Genomic DNA, 19,384 nt, shown 5'->3' with positions numbered 1-19,384 from the left:
AGGTGGTGGTGGCATCAGAAAGGAAGACAGGGACCCGAGACACACTGGGATGGGAGACTGTCCAGGGAGCTCCCCTTTCTGGGAGTCCAGCTTCTCCAGGCACCTTATTCTACTGTGTCCCTAGGCTGCTGGCAGAGAAGCGACAGGAGCTGCTGGACCAGGTCACTAAGCTGCGGACAGGATTGTTTAAAATTGATGAAACGAGGGAAAAGGTGGAAGTAATGTCTCTAGAGCTGGAGGATGCCAAGAAAAAGGTGGCTGAGTTCCAGAAGCAGTGCGAGGAGTACCTCGTCATCATTGTGCAGCAGAAGCGAGAAGCAGATGAGCAGCAGAAGGTGGGGGTCCTGCCCTAGTCCTGCCCCTCATGCCCCTCTACGACCAGTGCCCACCGGCCAGAGGCTTCCTGATCTCTGTCAGTTACTCTGCCGTTTGCCCGAGGCAAAGATAAAACCCTCACCCTCTTTGCCTCCCTAGGCCGTCACAGCCCATAGTGAGAAGATTGCAATTGAGGAAGTGAAGTGCCAGGCCCTGGCTGACAATGCCCAGAAGGATCTAGAAGAGGCATTGCCAGCCCTGGAAGAGGCCATGAGGGTATTAGGCGGGAAAGACCCAGGGAAGGGCCTCAAAGTCCCTGGGGGAGTGGGAAGAAGAGCTGGGTTCTGTCCCGTGAAGAACCTTTTTGCTACCTGAGTTGACTCTAGCTCTGCTCCCTAAGTGAATCCCTTTTTCCAGGCCTTGGAGTCTCTGAACAAGAAGGATATAGGAGAGATCAAGTCTTATGGACGGCCACCTGCCCAGGTGGAGATGGTGATGCAGGCAGTCATGATTCTTCGAGGCAACGAGCCCACTTGGGTGGAGTCCAAGAGGCAGCTAGGTGAGCTAAAGAACCCAGAGATAATTAACGGCAATTCACCCAACATTTCTAATTAATCATCTGCTGTGTGTCAGGCACTCGGAGAGACAGAGATAAATGAGGCATTGTACTGACCCTCAAGAGCGTAGAGCCTAGTGGAAAAGAGAAGACATAAATATCAGTTAAGATTCTTTGGTTGTAAGTAACTGAAAACAACTCAACTTAATTTAAGCAAAAAAAAAAAAAGGGTTTTTTTTTTTAATAAAGATAAAGGAATATATTGCAGAATCCAAGGGCAGGAATGCCTTTGCTGCCCCACCCTGCCCCCGCCAAAAAGGCAAGAATCAGAAAATGGAAAACAAGAGTCTTGCTTCTTCATTCTTGTGGTTTTCCCTGCATTGAGTTTCCTTGGTAGAGCCTGCAAGCCTGAGAGAGTGATGTGTAGGGTAGTTCAGGTTAAAGTGTTCAAGGTAAGTGATGGGAGACGAGGCGGGGAGGGTCCTGGGGCCTGTGAGGTTCTAGAGAAGGGAGCCAGGGCAGCAGAAGGAACTTGGGCTGAAGTCAGGTATGTTGGCCTTGGGAACTGAGCCCAGGAAAAACATGGCTGAGTCTCAGCAATGGAGCTGCAACCTGGACAACCAGGGTGGGCTTCGGCCTTCTGGCTGAGGCCCCTGATTTCCCCCCAACAGGGGAACAGAACTTCATCAAATCACTGATCAACTTTGATAAAGACAACATCTCAGATAAGGTTCTGAAGAAGATCGGGGCCTACTGTGCCCAGCCGGACTTCCAGCCTGACATTATTGGCCGTGTCTCACTTGCTGCCAAGTCCCTCTGCATGTGGGTACGGGCCATGGAGGTAAGCATGGGGGTGCAGGTGGGGAGCAGCGAGGCAGGCCAGGGAAGAAGGCAGTGCACACTGGGGAAAGCTGGGGGAATGGAAGGCCCCAGTGGGAGGGAAGGACCGCTGGTGGGTGAGTCGCTGGTTGGACGACCCCACAGCCTGGCTCTCTCCCTGCAGTTGTACGGGCGGCTGTATCGGGTGGTGGAGCCCAAGCGGATCCGAATGAATGCTGCGTTGGCCCAGCTTCAGGAGAAGCAAGCAGCGCTGGCCGAGGCCCAGGAGAAGCTTCGGGAGGTGAGCCTAGTCTTTTCTGCTGTGGTTCCGCTCCCCGATGTCCGGGATGCTTTGTTACCGTTCATCCCTCCCATCTAATTATCTCCCCCTCCGCCTTCCAGTCCAGTCTGCTTCCCACACTCTGTGCCCTGTTTAGTCAGGCTGCCTCGGCTGGGAAAGCTAAGCTGACTGCAGAGAGTTACAAAGGCACAGAGGGCACTGTCCCCGAGGAGCCCTTGCAAAGACTGACTGGAGAGCTGGCCATCCTTGTCATGGCCTTCGGAGATGGGCCCTGAGATATTACCTGATAAAATCTGTGTGACAAATTGGTCTCTGCTGGGAGAAGACTGTGGAATAGCGCAAGTGTGCTGACATCCCTGCTGTGGACGCGTGGCCTGGGCGGCCTGAGCCGTCTGAGCGAGTACTCGGGAGGGACATGGATGTCCTGGAGGTAGAGGTGCTTACTTACTGTGAACCATCTAGACAACCCAGAGGTGATTTCCTATAAGATATGCACACAAAGGACCCCCAAACAAGGCGGAATGTAAAGTACTATTATCAAGAATTTGAAATTCTTCTAGTCTATCATTTAGTTTTTCTGTCATTGACTTAATAGGTAATACAATCACATGGTTTGAAATTCAAAAGGTACAAAAGAGCATCCATTAAGGAGCCTCCCTCCCACTTCCTGCTCTCCCCACCACTCCTTTCCCCTGAAAGCAGCCAATGTTACAAATTCTTGTTTCTCCACCCACGGGTGTTCTACGCTTATATGGACATATATTTTTCCCTTTTACATTAAACACACCCTTCTGTACCTTCCTATCTTATTTGTCTATATATTGAACATTATTCCATATTGGCACATAAAGAGTTTCTGCTTCCTTTTTACCACGTCATGATATTATAGCGGACGGCCACACCATCGTTTACTTAACCATGTCCTTTTTTTTTATTTTTTTTTTTAAATTTATTTATTTAGGTTTTTGTCGTTGTTGTTGTTTATTTATTTAGAGAGAGGGGAAAGGAGAACGAAAGGGAAAGAAACATCACTGTATGGTTGCCTCTCACTCACGCCCCCAACTGGGGACCTGACGTGCAACCTAGTTATGTGCCCTGAGTGGGAATCGAACCAGCAATACTTGGTTTGCCGGCCAATGCTCAATCCACTGAGCCACACCAGCCAGGGTAACCATGTCCTTTTTGATGGACGTATTCATTGATTCCAATTTCTTGATCTACACTTGTCCTCAAACTTTGCTGGTACTATTTTTAACTATATAGAAGTTTTTTTTTTTTTTTTTTTTTGTCAGATCACCCTGTGAAGCTACTCTGTAATTCATTCCCCACAACCCCCTTGATTCAAACAAAGGAATCTGGTCTCAGACCTCCCCAGGCTGGGCCTTAAGAGGATGTCTCGGGTGGGAGTGTTTTGTCTTTTTTTTTTTTTTTAAGATTTTATTTATTTTTAGAGGGGAAGGGAGGGAGAAAGAGAAGGAGAGAAATATCAGTGTGTGGTTACCTCTCATGCACCCTCAACTGGGGACCTGGCCCACAACCCAGGCATGTGCCCTGACTGGGAATCAAACAGGCGACCCTTTAGTTCACAGGCTGGCGCTCAATCCACTGAGCCGCACCAGCTGGGGTTAACTATATAGAAGTTTTTAAATTTTATGTAACAAAAGCTGGTTACACTGTTTCTAAATGTTTTAACTAGAACTGACTATGGAAAACAGCCATGTCCAGATCCGACTTCTTCACATTGGATGAGGAGCCTGAGGTTTAGTGAGATTAAGAGACTTGCTTGTTACTAACAGACCTGGGCTAGAACCTGCTTTTCCTGATTCCAAGGCTGTTGCCACCACAGTTCATCCTGGTCTTTTCCCGTCACCACATCTTTGCTGTTGGGAGCGAAGCTGCCCTTGAGCCCTCTTCCGGTTTTGTCTGTGCAGAATCCCCCAGGCTGGGGCACGTGGGCTTCTGTCTGCACATGCTTCTCCACTGCCCATTCCAGCTGCCAACTGTCACCTCCTATCCTCTCGTGAAACCTTCACTCTTTTACTCTTTCTTTTTCAAATGTGAATAATTACAGGTGTGGGGATCCATTTGGAAAGGTTTCTCACCTCTGGATGAATCATATCCTGGGAGAAGTAATTAGGGACTGTCTCCTTTCTATGTAAAAAATGGGGCCTCTGGGGTCAGCTGCCAATGGACATCCTTTACTAGACAAATATTTACAGAGTACCCAATGTTAGGTCTCCTGAGAACCCCTAAGTGATAAGATTAAGCAGACAGGGTACCGAAATTTCTCCTTTGTTACTGTGACAAAGGCTGCGACCTATGAGCTAAATGCACCTTTTAACAGAGCTCAGAATCAGGCACCTTCCCCACCCACTCGCAGAGAGCGCTGACACTGGGCTCCACCCCCGGCCATGTAAGTACAAATCTCTGGTCCTCAGAGATTTTCAGAGCTGGGAAAGCCTGGAAATCAGCATTTTGAAAGCTTTCCCGTCAGAATCAGCTAGCAGTGGGAAAGATTGTACATAGCTCTAGGGTCCAGGGGTCTGAAAAGAGGCCCAGAGTCCAACTATATTGCATATCAATCTAAATCTTGAGTTAATAGTTTTAACCATTTACTCACTTGTTTGGAGCCCTGAAAATATATTTTCCTGCCTGATTATGAATCACTGGCTTTGCCCCAGAAAGCCCTGAAGGATTTAGAAGGGGGGGAGGTTGAAAGAGAGGAAGAAAGACATGTGTGATTGCCTCTCACACACCCCCAGCAGGGGACTTGGCCCATAACCAAACACATGCCCTGACTGGGAATCAAACCAGTAACCCTTTGGGTTGCAGGCCAGTGCTCAGTCCATGAACCACATTAGCCAGGGCCAGAATCTTAATCTACTTCAAGGCAATTGTATACTCAGGGTTGAAAATTCACTTTCTTTCCTATTTCCCATTCCAAATTATGTCACATCATTCAACATAGTATATTAGAGGTTATGCAGTAAGATTAAATGATAGCATTAAAATGCTACAATAATAGTAATATACAGAAATTCCACAAATTTGAACATAACCCGCAGGGAGAAATTAAATTTCAAATGTTAAATCTTTTTGTAAACTAAAGTCCAAATAAATTAAAATCTGAAATCAAATTATGTTACTTTTATGAGTTAAAAAATCTAGAAGCTAATATAAAGTTAAAATCTCCAACGCATACTTCCCAGCTTCTTATTCTGCTCAGTCTCAGCCAAAGAGTTCTCAGGAGCTGGGTCTCAGTTTCCTTACATTATAATTGGGGCTGACATTCACTGGAAATGGATGTGTTTCCTGCAGGACTTCAGAGGCTATACCAGTTCAAAATCAAGTCTCTCATGACTATTACTTGAAAGTTAAAGACAATTCAAGGAGTTTAATAAGGCATTCATGACTTCCAGATAAAATTATGTTCCCAGAAACCAGTTATTATTGCTCCAAAGACCAGAGTGGAAACGCAGTGGTATTTTTAGGGATGAGGGTACATGGAGAAAATCTTGGTTTTAGCTTCACCAGAATTTCAGTCATCTGAAAACCATGACTCATGATCTTAAACTAAACTGAGAGAAACTTCCAGCAATAGATTAATTTAAGAGCTATAATGCAGTCAATAAGCATTTACTGTATTGGGGGGTTATTGTGGTAAAATGCACATGAAATTTACCATTGTAACCATTTTAAAGTGTACAAGCCAGTGGCATTGAGCACATTCACCATGTTGTGCAGCCATCACCACTATCTTGTTCCAGAACTTTCCATCCCTCCAAATGATAACCCCGTGTATATCCTTTTAATTTCAGTTTCCTCCTTGAGCTCGGGGTTCCCGGCTCTGTGTTGTGATCGGGTATGGTCAGTGCTGTGCCACAGTAACTAGTGCTGCTGCCTCTCTTTGTAGAATTGCTGAGGTCCACGAAAGCTGCCTTACAGGGAAAGTTTTCACTTTGTCCTCATACTTATTCTAACTGGACTGTTACCATCAGCAGCTTCCTGAACTGAAGCTGCTGTTGATGCTGCTGAAGCCTGTGCCCTGGGGCCTTGTGGGGAACAAGTCCTCTGCCATTTGGCTGTCTTCCTTTTTTAATCCCCTAAGTTGTTCAGGGATGCTCCATTAAGGCACAGGTAACACCTGCATGCCTACTATCCTAACTATCACCTGGGAGCTCAGCCAAACAGCTATTTCCAGCCCGTCTGCCTGTGGACAAGCCACATGGATTTTGGGCTAGTCCCACCATAATGGCCTCCTTAGCCTGGAGCAGAAAATTGAATAATGGGGCAGCTGATCTTGTGCTGTGTACCTAGGCCTGGCAATTACCATTTAAAGCTGGAACCTGTAGTACGTACAAAACCTAATGCCTTGCCAGTTTAAAAGCCTCGAGTCTATTATTCTCTTTTTCATAATGGGTTTGCCTCCAGAACACAGGTGTCATGAAAACCGCCACTAAATCAAAGCCAAAATGGGAAAGGAAAAGGCTTATATCATCATCATCGTCATTGGACGCATAGATTCCCACAAGTCTACCACTACTGGCCATCTGATCTACAAATGTGGTAGGGTCGACAAAACCATGGACAAATCAGAGAAGGAGGCTGCTCAGGTGGGGAAGGGCTCCTTCAAATGCGCCTGGGTCTTGGATAAACTGAAAGCTGAACATGAGGTGGTATCACCGCTGATAGCTCCCTGTGGAAATTCGAGACCAGCAAGTGTTATGTGACCGTCATTGATGCTCCAGGACACGGAGACTTTAGAAAAATGTGATGACAGGCATGTCTCAGGCTGACTGTGCTGTCCTGGTTGTTGCTGCCAGTGTTGGTGAATTTGAAGCAGGCATCTCTGAAATGGGCAGACCCATGAGCGTGCCCTTCTAGCATACACATTGGGTGTGAAACAACTGATAGTTGGTGTTAACGGAATGGATTCCATGGAGATGCCCTGACAGAAGAGATACGAGGAAATTGTTAAAGAAGTCAGCACCTACATTAAAAAAATTGGCTACAACCCTGATAGTGGCATTTGTGCCAATTTCAGGTTGGAATGGTGACAACATGCTGGAGCCAAGTGCTAACATGCCTTGGTTCAAGGGGTGGAAAGTCACCTGTAAAGATGGCAATGCCAGCCCTGGCTGGTGTAGCTCAGTGGATTGAGTGCTAGCCTGCAAACCAAAGGGTCGCCTGTTTGATTCCCAGTCAGGGTGCATGCCTGGGTTGTGGGCCAAGTCCCCAGGTGGAGTCCACGAGAAGCAACCACACATTGATGTTTCTCTCCCTTTCTTTCTTCCTTCCCCTCTCTCTAAAAATAAATAAACAGAATCTTAAAAAAAAAAAAAAAAAAAAAAAAAGATGGCAATGCCAGTGGAACCACGCAACTCAAAGCTCTGGATTGCATCCTGCCACCAGCTCGTCCAACTGACAAGCCCCTACGTCTGCCCTTCCAGGATGTCTACAGAATTGTTACTATTGGTACTGTGTGGGCTGAGTGGAGACTGGTATTCTCAAATCTGGCATGGGGGTCACTTTTTGCTCTACTAAATGTTACAACCCAAGTGAATTCTGTTGAAATGCACCCTGAAGCTTTGAACGAAGCTCTTCCTGGGGACAATGTGGGCTTCAATGGCAAGAACGTGTCTGTCAAAGATTTTTGTTATGGCAATGTGGCTAGTGACAGCAAAAATGACCCACCAATGCAAGTAGCTGGCTTTACAGCTCAGGTGATTATTCTGAACCATCCAGGCCCAATCAGTGCTGGACATGCACTTGTTCTGGACTGTCATACAGCTCACATTGCTTGCAGATTTGCTGAGTTGAAGGAGAAGATTGATCATCGTTCTGGGAAAAAGCAGGAAAATGGAGCAACATTTTTGAAAATTGGTGATGCTGCCATCATCGATATGGTTCCTGGCAAGCCCGTGTGTGTAGAGAGCTTCTCTGACTATCCTGCTCTGGGCCGCTTTGCTGTTTGTGACATGAGACAGACAGTTGCTGTGGTGCCATCAGAGCAGTGGACAAGAAGGCAGCTGGGGCTGGCAAAGCCGCCAAGTCTTCCCAGAGAGCTCAGAAGGCTGGATGAATATTCTCCCCGATACCTGCCACCTCAGTCTTAACGGTATCAGAGCTATTTGTCTAAATTAGCCATTTAAATTTAATAGTGAAAGACTTGTTAATGATTACAATGCATTGTAAAACCTTCAGAAGGAGAATGTTTTGTGGACCATTTGTTTTATCTTGTTTTTTGTTTTTGGTGTGTGGAAGTTTTTAAGTTATTTGTTGTAAAAATTAGTACTGTTAAAATTTTTTAAAAAATATGTTTATTTTAGAGAGAGACGAGGGGAGAGAGAGAGGGAAAGAAACATCAGTGTGAGGGAGAAACATCAACTAGTTGCCTCCCATACATGTCCTGACCAGGGATTGAACCTGAAACCTAGGCATGTGCCCTGATCGGGAATTGAACCCACAACCTTTTGCTGTATGGGATGACATTCCAACCAAGTGAGCCACACTGGCCAGGGCTAAAATCAGCACTTTTTAATGGAAATAACTTGACTAAAAATCTGTCACAGAGTTTTAAGATCCATTAAAACAAAGTTTAATGAGAAAAAAAAAATCTAATACTCTGTTCAGCAGGGCTGAAAAACTAACTAACCCCACTTCAACCTAGTCAGCAATATGAGGCCATTTCTGTGCTGTAGCTATAGCGGCCTTATCCTGGGACCCCTGCTACTCTTCACTAAGGCCATCCTGGAAGCCCACAGCTTTCCTTTGCCCAGGGCCTGTTTCTGTGAAGCTGCACTGCTTTAAACAGTCCTGCCTCTTTAGAAAGAGGCATTCACTTATGGATATTCAGGAAACAGGTGGCATTGGTACCTTGAGAAGGGAGTGGGTGGATGGAGAGCAGGGTTGGGAGGAAGACTTCTCATGCCCTTTTATGCCTTTTGAATTTTTCAGTTGCTTATTCACAAAGTAAACAAAATTAAAATAAAAAAATAAATGGCATCAAGATGTGCTTGTGCTCCCACAAGGACATTCATTACAGCATTAATAGCAGAAAATGTTGGAAAGACACAAATGTCTATCATTAGGAGACTTGTTATATAAAATAATGGTTCAGTCATACACAAGATTCTTTTGCAGCTTTTAAAAACAATTACTCCGGGTCATTTGAGATCTTGCTTCCCAGCATATGTTGTCAGCTTGGCTCCAATAAACTCTTATAAAAATTCTCAAAACAAGAACATTACTATTTGCCAGTCAGGCACACATACCGGGTCCTGGAAGGGGCTCGATCAATCCTGCTTCAGATTTAAGTGATTATATTTCAACCACAGCAGGGCCCACGGGGTGGCGATGAATTGAAGGAGGCTGCTGTAGCAGATAAAGCTCTCCCAGATCCCTTTCTCTGGTGTGGGACCTTGGACATGGGCGTTCTTCCTGAATGGACTCCCTCTTTATCTCTCCAACAGTTCCTGGGCTCATTTCTAGCTTTTTCTTTCTCTCTCAAGGTCACATCTTGGGCATGGCCTCTGGCATGGAGTGGCAGTCATTGTTGCGCTCTCTGACCCTCTCTTGCCAACATATCTTGTGTGATTTATTATGCTATAAGAGGTGTGTCTCCTACTCAGCTTTGAGTTTCATTACCAAGTAATTTCTGGGCTCAAGGAAAGAGTAGTGGGGGGAAGAGAAAGAAAACTCGTCACACATTTTATCTCTTTTTCTCCTTACAACAACCCTGTAGGGTAGATGTTATAATTCTTATTTTGCACACGAGGAAACCAAGACACAAAGAGATCAATTTACCCTAGGTCATATAGCCATGAAATAACAGATTGGTGATTTGAACCCACAGCAATACGGCCCCAAGACCTGTGTTTGATTCCCATACTCTGATCCCTCCCAGGTGGCTGAGAAACTGGAGATGCTGAAGAAACAGTACGATGAGAAGCTGGCACAGAAGGAGGAGCTTCGTGAGAAGTCTAAGGAGATGGAGCTGAAGCTGGAGCGAGCTGGAATGTTGGTGTCTGGACTGGCTGGTGAGAAGGCCCGATGGGAGGAGACAGCAAAGGTGAGATCAGTTCTACCACCCAACTCCCCTTCCTCCCTGCCAGCTAGTTCCAACAGCTTCCATCCCCGTTAGGTCAAGGGACAGACAGGGCAACTAGGGATAGCTGGGTTTGGGCGATGGGTGTTCTTCCCCTCCTTTTCCTCACATTTGGTGAGAAGAGTGCATCAAGGAGAGGTTTTTTGCACTGTTAGGGCCCTGCTTCTGTGTTTAGGTAGAGCTAGAAAGCACACATGAGGATCCTTTATACAGCACATCACCCAAATAGAAACAGTCATGGGGCATCTTGTCTCTTTACGTTCAGTGAGCTCCTGGTTTCCTGGAAGTGTTAGGCCTTATCACCGGAATGCAAACACAATTGCTATCAAAGAAGAAGAGTTCAAAAGTATAATAATTAGGCCAGGTTAGAGTTCTCAGCGCACAAAGGGTTAGGTGAGGGGAAAGATCCCTTTGATCTAGATAGGCAGTGTTTAGAGGAGAGTGCCTTCAAAGCATCTCAAGTGTCTGTCTCCCAGTGCTGGGGACCCTGACAGGCTTATACCTCCCCTACTGTCCTTCAGGGCTTGGAGGAGGACCTGGGCTACCTGGTGGGTGACTGTCTCCTGGCAGCTGCCTTCCTGTCCTACATGGGACCCTTCCTAACCAACTATCGGGATGAAATTGTCAACCAGATCTGGATCAGAAAGGTGAGGCTCAGGTACGGCCAGTGAGGTCTTGGGCTCTGAGTCCAGGGCCTCTGGGAGTCATAGGAGATATTGGGAAAGGGCAGGGGTGCTGAGCTCAGATCTCCAGGCTGAAATCTGGGTCTCTTCCCTACCCAGATTCGGGAGCTTCAGGTTCCTTGCTCACCTCGCTTCACCTTTGATAACTTCCTGTCCAATCCTACCAAAGTTCGGGACTGGAACATCCAAGGGTTGCCCTCAGACGCCTTCTCCACTGAGAATGGCATCATCGTCACCCGCGGCAACAGGTAAGGATGCTGCTGGGAGCAGGAGGAGGAGGAAGGGCAGAGCCTGTCTTCTAACGAACGCGTCCTCCTTCAGATGGGCCCTGATGATTGATCCTCAGGCCCAGGCCCTAAAGTGGATCAAGAACATGGAAGGAAACCAGGTATAAGGCTGGTTTGTTCTCTTAGAATCTCTTCCCAAGCTCGTCTCTTCCTGAGGTCCTACCCTTGGGCCATTTTTTTCTTTGACTCACTCAGTGTTTCTTCCATCTATTTCTCTTGCTCTCTAGGGCCTTCAGATCATTGACCTGCAGATGAGAGATTACCTTCGCGTCCTAGAAAAGGCCATCCAGTTTGGTTACCCAGTGCTGCTCCAGAATGTGCAGGAATATCTGGACCCCACACTCACTCCTGTGCTCAACAAATCTGTAGCTCGAATTGGTCAGGGCCCAGGCTTATTGTGGGGTGGACTGTGGGGCAGATCCTAAGGGTCAGCCAAGTAGGACGCTGGGGAGGGAAGGGCTGGCTCTTTGGCTGTGTCCTCTACTTATCTATCCCTCCACTCAGACAGCCCTGGGCTAGAGTTGCTAGAGCAGGCTGTCACTGCTGCTGGATGCTGGTAGGGGAACAAGTCAGCCCACACCTGGTCACATGGGGCCCTTGCCCTTGACCCCCCTGTGGGTCCAGGTGGTCAGCTGCTGATTCGCATTGGAGATAAGGAGGTGGAATACAATACCAGTTTCCGTTTCTACATCACCACCAAGCTCTCCAACCCCCACTACAGTCCGGAGACCTCAGCCAAGACCACCATTGTCAACTTTGCAGTCAAAGAGCAGGTGTGTAGCAGCCAATGCCGAGATTGAACTAGGGTGAAGCAGTCAGGGCTGTAGAGTCCAGCAGGAACGAGAAAAAGGCTAAGCTTGTGTTGAGTACGTGTAAAGGGGTGAGGGGCTTGGGAGGTGTAAAGGGATGAAAAGGGTGAAGGTCACTGGAGTGAGATTCTCCTGGCACACTTCCAGGGCCTGGAGGCCCAGCTGCTGGGCATTGTGGTCCGGAAGGAGCGGCCTGAGTTGGAGGAGCAGAAGGATTCCCTAGTCATCAATATTGCTGCTGGCAAGAGAAAGCTCAAGGAGCTGGAGGATGAGATCCTTCGGTGAGACCTTGCCTTCACTCCCCCACTGGTCCACTCACAGTCACAATTAGCATGCCCGGGGGCTAATGGAGGTCTGCCCCCCACCCCTCATTCGTGCGCCTCTTGGCTTCCCTCCAGACTGCTGAACGAGGCCACAGGCTCCCTGCTTGATGATATGCAGCTGGTGAACACCCTTCAGACCTCCAAGGTAATTGCCACTGAGGTGACTGAGCAGCTGGAGACCAGTGAGACCACAGAGATCAACATCGACTTGGCCCGCGAGGTGAGCTCCTGCGTCCTCCAGCCCAGGCCCCACCAGCTATCAAGATGCAACTCTAATCATGTTGCCCTCCCTGACATACCCTTCTGTGGCCGCTGGCTCCGCCCCTTCTGCAGGCTTACCGCCCGTGTGCCCAGCGGGCGTCGGTCCTGTTCTTCGTGCTCAATGACATGGGCCGCATCGACCCCATGTACCAGTTCTCGCTGGATGCCTACATCAGCCTCTTTACCCTCAGCATTGACAAGAGCCATCGCAGCAACAAGCTGGAGGACCGCATTGAGTACCTGAATGAATACCACACCTATGCCGTCTACAGGTCTGCGGCTCCTCCCACCGTGCGCTGCGCAGGAGGCCCACGGCCGGCTCTAATGCTGACCCTTCCTGCCGGCTCTGCCTTCATGCATCCCATGCCACCCTCTTGGTCCCCATACACCCCTCGGTAGCTTCTCCACTGTCGTCCAAGCATTACCTGTGGCCTGACTACTCCCAGTTTTCTATCTGTAGCTCTCCCTTGAGCATTGGACTTGTGTGTACAATTGTCTAGCATACCAGCACTCGCAAATGGCAATGTGCTTCTAAAGCACAGGGAATCTTGCTAAATACGGATTCAGATTCAGTAAGTTGGGGTTGGGACCCGAGGATCTGCATGGCCAACACTCCCAAGTGACGCCGTTGCTCCTGGTCTGTGGGTCACACTCTGAGTAGCAAGGTACTTGACTTTTTTATACAGGCCCCACAGGCTCCTCAGGTTCAGGTCAAACTCATTATCTGCCCTTTTCCTTCAAGGTCCTCACCCCTGAATAGTAGCAATACCCACTTTGCAGTCACCCAAGCCAGAGAGTGGAAGTTTTCCTTGACTCTTCCCTCTCTCTGCCTCTCAGATCGGTCACCAGGGTTTGCTCATGAATATTTCTGCAAAATGTCCCCTCCCAGTTCTCCCCACTGCTACAGCTTCACTTTAGTTCAGGCCTTCGTGATCTTTCTGACTGCACAAGCATCCCCTAGCAGGTTGCCCTGCCTCTGACTTTGTCCCTCTCCAATCTGTCCTCTTGCAACCTGTGAGAGTCTTCCAAACACAAATCTGACTGTACCACTCCTGACTTAAACTCCTTGGAAGATCCGCACAGCCAGCCCTCGTGACCTGGCCTCCACCTGCCTGCCCAGCTTCCCCTTTGCCCGCCTTACACTGGGTGCCTGAGCTGTGCTGGGTGCCTGAGCCATGCTGGCTGCCTTCCATGCTGGCTGCCCCCACCCCCACCCCACATCTGCTTCTGCTCGGAGCTCTTCCTCGGACCCTCCCCTCTCCGCCTCTCCTACATCACTCGGTAGCTCTGTGGCACCTCAGAAACTTGCCCTGTGTCCACCAGGCATGGTGGGCATCCCTAGCCTGTGATCCCTTGAGAGCACTGTCCCCCGTGTGGCACTCATCACATCATTGCATAAGGAGTGGCTTCTCTCATTTGTCCTTCCCCGGACCTCCAACCTCAATCACAGCATCTGTCCTCCAGGACAGAGACTCTGGCTTACTCACCTCTGTCTTCAGGACCTGGAAGAGTGCCTGGCACATAGTAAGGGTCCAGTCCATGTTGGGTGTTTTGTTTTTTGTTTTTTTTTTTTAACAGAAATGAATGATTGATTTTACCAGTGAACTCTGGGAAAATTGCGTGCTCTCTCTAGGTCCCTGAGCGCTTGGCTGTTTATAGGAGTTTAGAATTTGATGCTGATGAAGAATGTTTTTCTGTGTAGGACTCTGCTTGCATGATGTTTGCTCAGTAAGCATTCATAATGCGTATCCTGCCTCCTCTGCCCTCCCTGTCCCGTGCTCCCAGGTACACCTGCCGCACCCTTTTTGAGCGCCACAAGCTACTATTCAGTTTTCAGATGTGTGCCAAAATCCTGGAGACTTCTGGAAAGCTCAACATGGATGAGTACAACTTCTTTCTCCGTGGGGGTGTGGTGAGTTGGGTAGAGGGCACACTGAAGCGTGGGGTGGTCAAGGTTGGGATGGTGGCAAGTCTGAAGAGGCATCCAGACCTGGAGAGCAAGGCCCAAGGCTCCAGGGAGTAAGCTGAGAACCGCCAGGAGCAGGGGCATGGCCAGCTCCCTGGGGCTGTGGGGGTAACTTGCCATGCGCTCCATCGCTCACATTACAGGTGCTTAAAAACTTATAGTTGGTGAACAATAAGTATTTGTTAAAGAGAGTGAATAAGTGAATGAACTAGAACAGTTTGCACTTCTCTAAAACGTGAGGCTACCAGTTGACAGCATTAGGTAAGAGGCAACCACCAGAGGGCGCAAGCTCCCTAAATTTGAACTGCGATGTCTGTGCAGAGGCTGAGATACTTAACCCCCCACATTTATTTCCCTAAGAAAGGTGGATTCCAATCCATCTTGGATTCCTGTATTCATTTTTTCATTCTGTCTCATGGCAGACTCATTTTGGGCTTCCCATTAAAAAAAAAAAGAAGAAAAGAAAAGAAAAGATAATTCTTCTCTGAAGGTGCTCCCGGTCATTCCCTCTCGTCTGTCTCCTTTCCCTCAGGTCCTGGATCGGGAGGGCCAAATGGATAACCCATGTACTAGCTGGCTTGCAGATGCCTACTGGGACAACATCACAGAGTTAGACAAATTAACCAACTTTCATGGACTCATGAACTCCTTTGAACAGTATCCTCGTGACTGGCACCTGTGGTATACCAATGCCACCCCGGAGAAGGCGATGCTGCCAGGTGCCCAGCCTCTAAGCCTCCCTGCTCCTGCCTTCTCCCTTCCCTCTGTTGGGCCCATGTGCTGGCCCTTCCCTTTGTTCTTTGTCCTCTCTCCCGAGTTGTCCTCAGCCATCTGCCTCCTGGCCAAGTATTCCCTGCAGGCGCTCCTTTGTTTAGATTCCCTGCTCCTCCAGATTCCCCAGCAACAACTCAGCTCATCCGCAGGTGAGTGGGAGAACGCCTGCAATGAAATGCAGCGAATGCTGATTGTTCGCTCCCTCCGTCAGGACCGCGTGGCGTTCTGTGTTACCTCTTTTATTGTCTCCAACCTTGGCTCCCGCTTCATTGAACCGCCAGTGCTAAACATGAAGTTGGTCAGTGACTTGGTTTCCTTGCCCACGCCACCCCGGGGTCCTTCCTGCCTCCCTCTCCCCACTTCAGTCCACCATGTGCATTTCCTCAGTCTCTTTCTCCCATTCTCATGCCTTCTGCTTGAGCCCATACCCTGTGCTTCCGGCAGGTAATGGAGGATTCAACCCCACGAACCCCGCTGGTATTCATCCTGTCACCTGGTGTGGACCCCACCAGTGCCCTGCTCCAGCTGGCGGAGCACACAGGCATGGCACAGCGTTTCCACGCCCTGTCCCTGGGCCAGGGCCAGGCCCCCATTGCTGCTCGGCTCCTCCGAGAGGGCATGATTCAAGGTCAGTGTCATTCTTGTCCTTCTACCCCATCCTTGGTGCTGGTCCCACTTCCCCGAACCTCCAACTTCAATCACACTGCTGTATCTGCAGCTCCCACCTTTCCAGAAGGCCCTAGGAGTGGCAGACCTGAGCATTTTGTTGCCTCCCCACCAAAACACAATCAGATGGATAGTGTGGGGACAGATGGGGCTTAGAGAGTGGGTCCCACTGAATCTAGCATCTCCTTGCAGGACATTGGGTGTTCCTGGCCAACTGCCACCTGTCACTGTCTTGGATGCCTAATCTGGACAAACTGGTGGAACAGCTGCAGGTGGAGGATCCTCACCCTTCCTTCCGCCTCTGGCTCAGCTCCAGTCCCCACCCCGACTTCCCTATCTCAATCTTACAGGCCAGCATCAAGATGACCACAGAACCACCAAAGGTATGGGAGACTGTATATAGCCAGCATCAACCACGCCATCTGGTCTACCTTCCTCCTGCTAGCATCAGAGAGAGGGCTTAACCTTAACACAACTTGTTTTGATTCTATTGTCCTCTAAAAATTTTTGTCCAGTTTCTCTCCTCTTTGTGCCAAAATCCTAGAGTGTAATAGTAATATCTGTTATTTCTTGAGTGTTATTATGTGCCAGGCATTCTTCTAAGTGCTTTGTATTTATTAATTCATTTCATACACACATGCCCTTACCAGGTAAGTGCTACTAACCCATTTTATGGATAGGAAACTGAGGCACTGAAGAGTAAATAACTAGTCACAAAGAGCCTTCCTGTCTCCCAACATTTCCTTACATTCTCTCCCTGTCACACTTGCTGGGCTCCCATCCCTTTTCTCCTTCCTTCTCTCCATACTGATCCTTTAAAATCTAACCACACTGTCTATATCTAGGAGTTTGTTTTTGTTTTGTCTGTTGCTTTTTGTTTTATATCCTACACATGAATGAAATCATACAGTTCTTATCCTTTTCTGTCTGACTTATTTCATTCACTTAGTGCAATACTCTAAAGGTCCATCCATGTTGTCTCGAATGGCAGTATTTAATCTTCCTTTTAATTAAAAAAATCTGATCATGTTGCTACATACCACCCACTTACCCCCTGTTTAAACTATTTTAGAAGCTTTTCATTGCTTTTAGTCAAGATCAAATCCTTTATTAGCATGGCCTGTGTATTCCAGCAGGCACCTCCCAGTTTCATCTATCGCTCTTTTCTCTTTCCCTTTCTTTGCTCTACCTACACCTTTAATTAAAAAATGTTTTTGTTGTTTTTCCTCAACAGACCTTTCCCTGAGGCTTTTGTACATGCTGCTCTCTCTTCCCTCTACACCCTTCTCTGCCCTTTCTGGTCTCAGGAAGCCTCTGGCCTCCATGCCCAGGTCGATGTCCCAGTGGCAGGCTCTCATAAAACTAACCACTCCTTCTGGCCTGTACTGCTGCAGTGATTTTAGCTGTGTCAGCGTAATTCTCATAACACCTGTCTTCTAGACTGTAAGCTCCCCGAGGGCAGAGGCCATGTGCTTTCCTTTCTCACCATTTTGCGCATCCTATGACTAGCGCAGGGACCTGTATGTGGCAGACACTTCATAAAGAAGCACTGTTTGCATGCACATGGAGGTCCTTCTTCATTCTTAATCCTCCTTGAACACCTTGGGTAGTTGACACAGCTGACTGTCCCTTTCCCTGGTTTCCCTGACACACACTCCTGGTTTTCCCTCTGTCTCTTGCCACATCATTTATTACTTCTGTGTTTCTTTCTCCTCCTGTCCTGTGGTTGTATCTCAGCTTTAGTCCTTGACCTGCAACTTTTTTCATTCTACATTTCCTCCTTTCACAGCTTGATAGAGAAACTGTCCTTTTCCTGATTTCAGCTCCAATCCCCACCTCTGGCTCCAGTGTAAAATGCAGTTCCAGGTCTGGATTCCATCTGGTTACAAAACATTTTTTGGCATGCCAGCACCAGAAGTCCCACACTCTCAAAACAAGTCATCACCTCTACCGTCGATTATCTCCTCATCCTATTTTTGTTAGTGGTGCCACTAATTATTTTTATTTTAGTCCTCACCTGAGGATATCTTTATTGACTGAAGAGAGAGAGGAGGGTGTTGCGGGGGAGAGAGAGTGAAAAATATCAATCAGTTGCCTCCCATACATGCCCTGACTGGGGATGGAACCTACAACCTAGGTATGCGCCCCGACCTGGAATTGAACCCTTTGGTGTAAAAGATGATGCTCTTACCAACTGAGCCACCTGGCCAGGGCTCCACTAATTTTTTAAAAATATATGTTTGAAGTTGATTTTTATTCATCTTTATTTTTCTCTGCCCCAAAAGTATTCTCTACCCCCATTTAAAAATGTCAAATAGTCCAGAAATGTATCCCCAGTGTAAAAGAACATTTTTAATTCATTTTTTCAAAGAACATTTTTTCTTTGCCTTCTAAGAGTGAGGTGTGCCTTGGTAGTGAGGTCGGGTACCCTGCGATGGGTAGAGCTGTGTAAGTGCAGGGGTAGGTGCTGTTCAGGTCTGCGTGATGAAGTGGGAGGCAGTGATGAATCTAAGAGGTGGGAGAGAGCAGTCAGCAGTGGTGTGACTCAGACGGGAGAGAGCCCATCCTGGCTTTGCCCAGGAGTGCTTTTTGCGATCCGCCAAACTTTCAGTGGAAGTGGAACATTCAGGGTTTACTTGGTACAACTGGATTTCTTTTGGACACTGACAGAGGCCAACATTTTAAAATATTTTATTTGGAAATTATTTTAAATTTACAGAAAAGTTGTCAGAATGGGACAAAAGACACACAAATATATTTTACCCAGATTCATCTATTGTTAACATTTTGCCCCACTTGCCATATCATTTGATCTCTGTTTTTCTCTCTTCACACATACGCACCTTTTCTGAACCATTTGAGAGTAAGCTGCATATATCATGGTCCTTTACTGCTAAATATTTCAGTGTATTTCAATGTAAGTGGCTCAACCCTAAGAATAAGGATGTTCTCATATAACTGTAGCACAGTTGCCAAATTCAAAAAACTGATAAAATATTTTAATTTAAACCTATTATATATTCATTTTTAAAAAAGATTTTATTTTCGGAGAAAGGGAAAGAGAGAGAGAGAGAGAGAGAGAGAGAGACATCAACGTGCAAAACATCAGCCCGTTGCCTCTTGCATGACCCCAACTGGAGACCTAGCCTGCAGCCCAGGCATGTGCCCTGACAGGGAATTGAACTGGCGACCTTTCAGTTCACAGGCTCATGCTCAATCCAGTGAGCCACATCAGCCAGGCTAAACCTCTTTTATATTCAATTTTTGTTAAATGATCCAATCATGGCCTTTATAAATCTCCCCCATCCCCAGCACAGGATCCATCCTAGATCAGGTATTGTCATTTTGTTGTTCTTTGAGAGAGGCCAGTTTTTGCATCAGTGTTTACCAAGTCAGCCCAAATAGTCAAGGGGACAGTGGTTCATCTGAATTTTACTTCAAATCAGAAAGTCCCCATTAATCACAGCTTCCAGTTTGCAGTATAGTCCTGGAGTATACTCTTGGATCACTGCCGGCC

General features: G+C 47.6%; 1 protein-coding gene across 1 annotated transcript in view; it reads left to right on the top strand.

The window, feature by feature from the left end:
* DNAH2 (dynein axonemal heavy chain 2) overlaps window positions 1-19,384 on the top strand; it is a 102,527-nt gene that overhangs the window by 77,761 nt on the left and 5,382 nt on the right. The window contains exons 61-79 of the mRNA XM_090291489.1: window positions 125-335; window positions 475-591; window positions 733-874; window positions 1,543-1,712; window positions 1,875-1,991; window positions 9,898-10,062; window positions 10,620-10,745; window positions 10,881-11,029; window positions 11,103-11,169; window positions 11,296-11,446; window positions 11,693-11,841; window positions 12,025-12,158; window positions 12,276-12,420; window positions 12,534-12,733; window positions 14,247-14,373; window positions 14,960-15,146; window positions 15,351-15,499; window positions 15,646-15,829; window positions 16,060-16,250. Coding sequence (XP_090147615.1) covers window positions 125-335; window positions 475-591; window positions 733-874; window positions 1,543-1,712; window positions 1,875-1,991; window positions 9,898-10,062; window positions 10,620-10,745; window positions 10,881-11,029; window positions 11,103-11,169; window positions 11,296-11,446; window positions 11,693-11,841; window positions 12,025-12,158; window positions 12,276-12,420; window positions 12,534-12,733; window positions 14,247-14,373; window positions 14,960-15,146; window positions 15,351-15,499; window positions 15,646-15,829; window positions 16,060-16,250 — 2,881 coding nt within the window. The remainder of the gene's footprint in view (window positions 1-124; window positions 336-474; window positions 592-732; window positions 875-1,542; window positions 1,713-1,874; window positions 1,992-9,897; window positions 10,063-10,619; window positions 10,746-10,880; window positions 11,030-11,102; window positions 11,170-11,295; window positions 11,447-11,692; window positions 11,842-12,024; window positions 12,159-12,275; window positions 12,421-12,533; window positions 12,734-14,246; window positions 14,374-14,959; window positions 15,147-15,350; window positions 15,500-15,645; window positions 15,830-16,059; window positions 16,251-19,384) is intronic.

The sequence above is a fragment of the Furipterus horrens genome, unplaced genomic scaffold (genome assembly GCF_987537825.1).
Source record: "Furipterus horrens unplaced genomic scaffold, mFurHor1.1.pri manual_scaffold_11, whole genome shotgun sequence".
NCBI classification, from domain to species: Eukaryota; Metazoa; Chordata; class Mammalia; order Chiroptera; family Furipteridae; genus Furipterus; species Furipterus horrens.
This window is presented reverse-complemented; position numbering and strand designations above follow the sequence as displayed.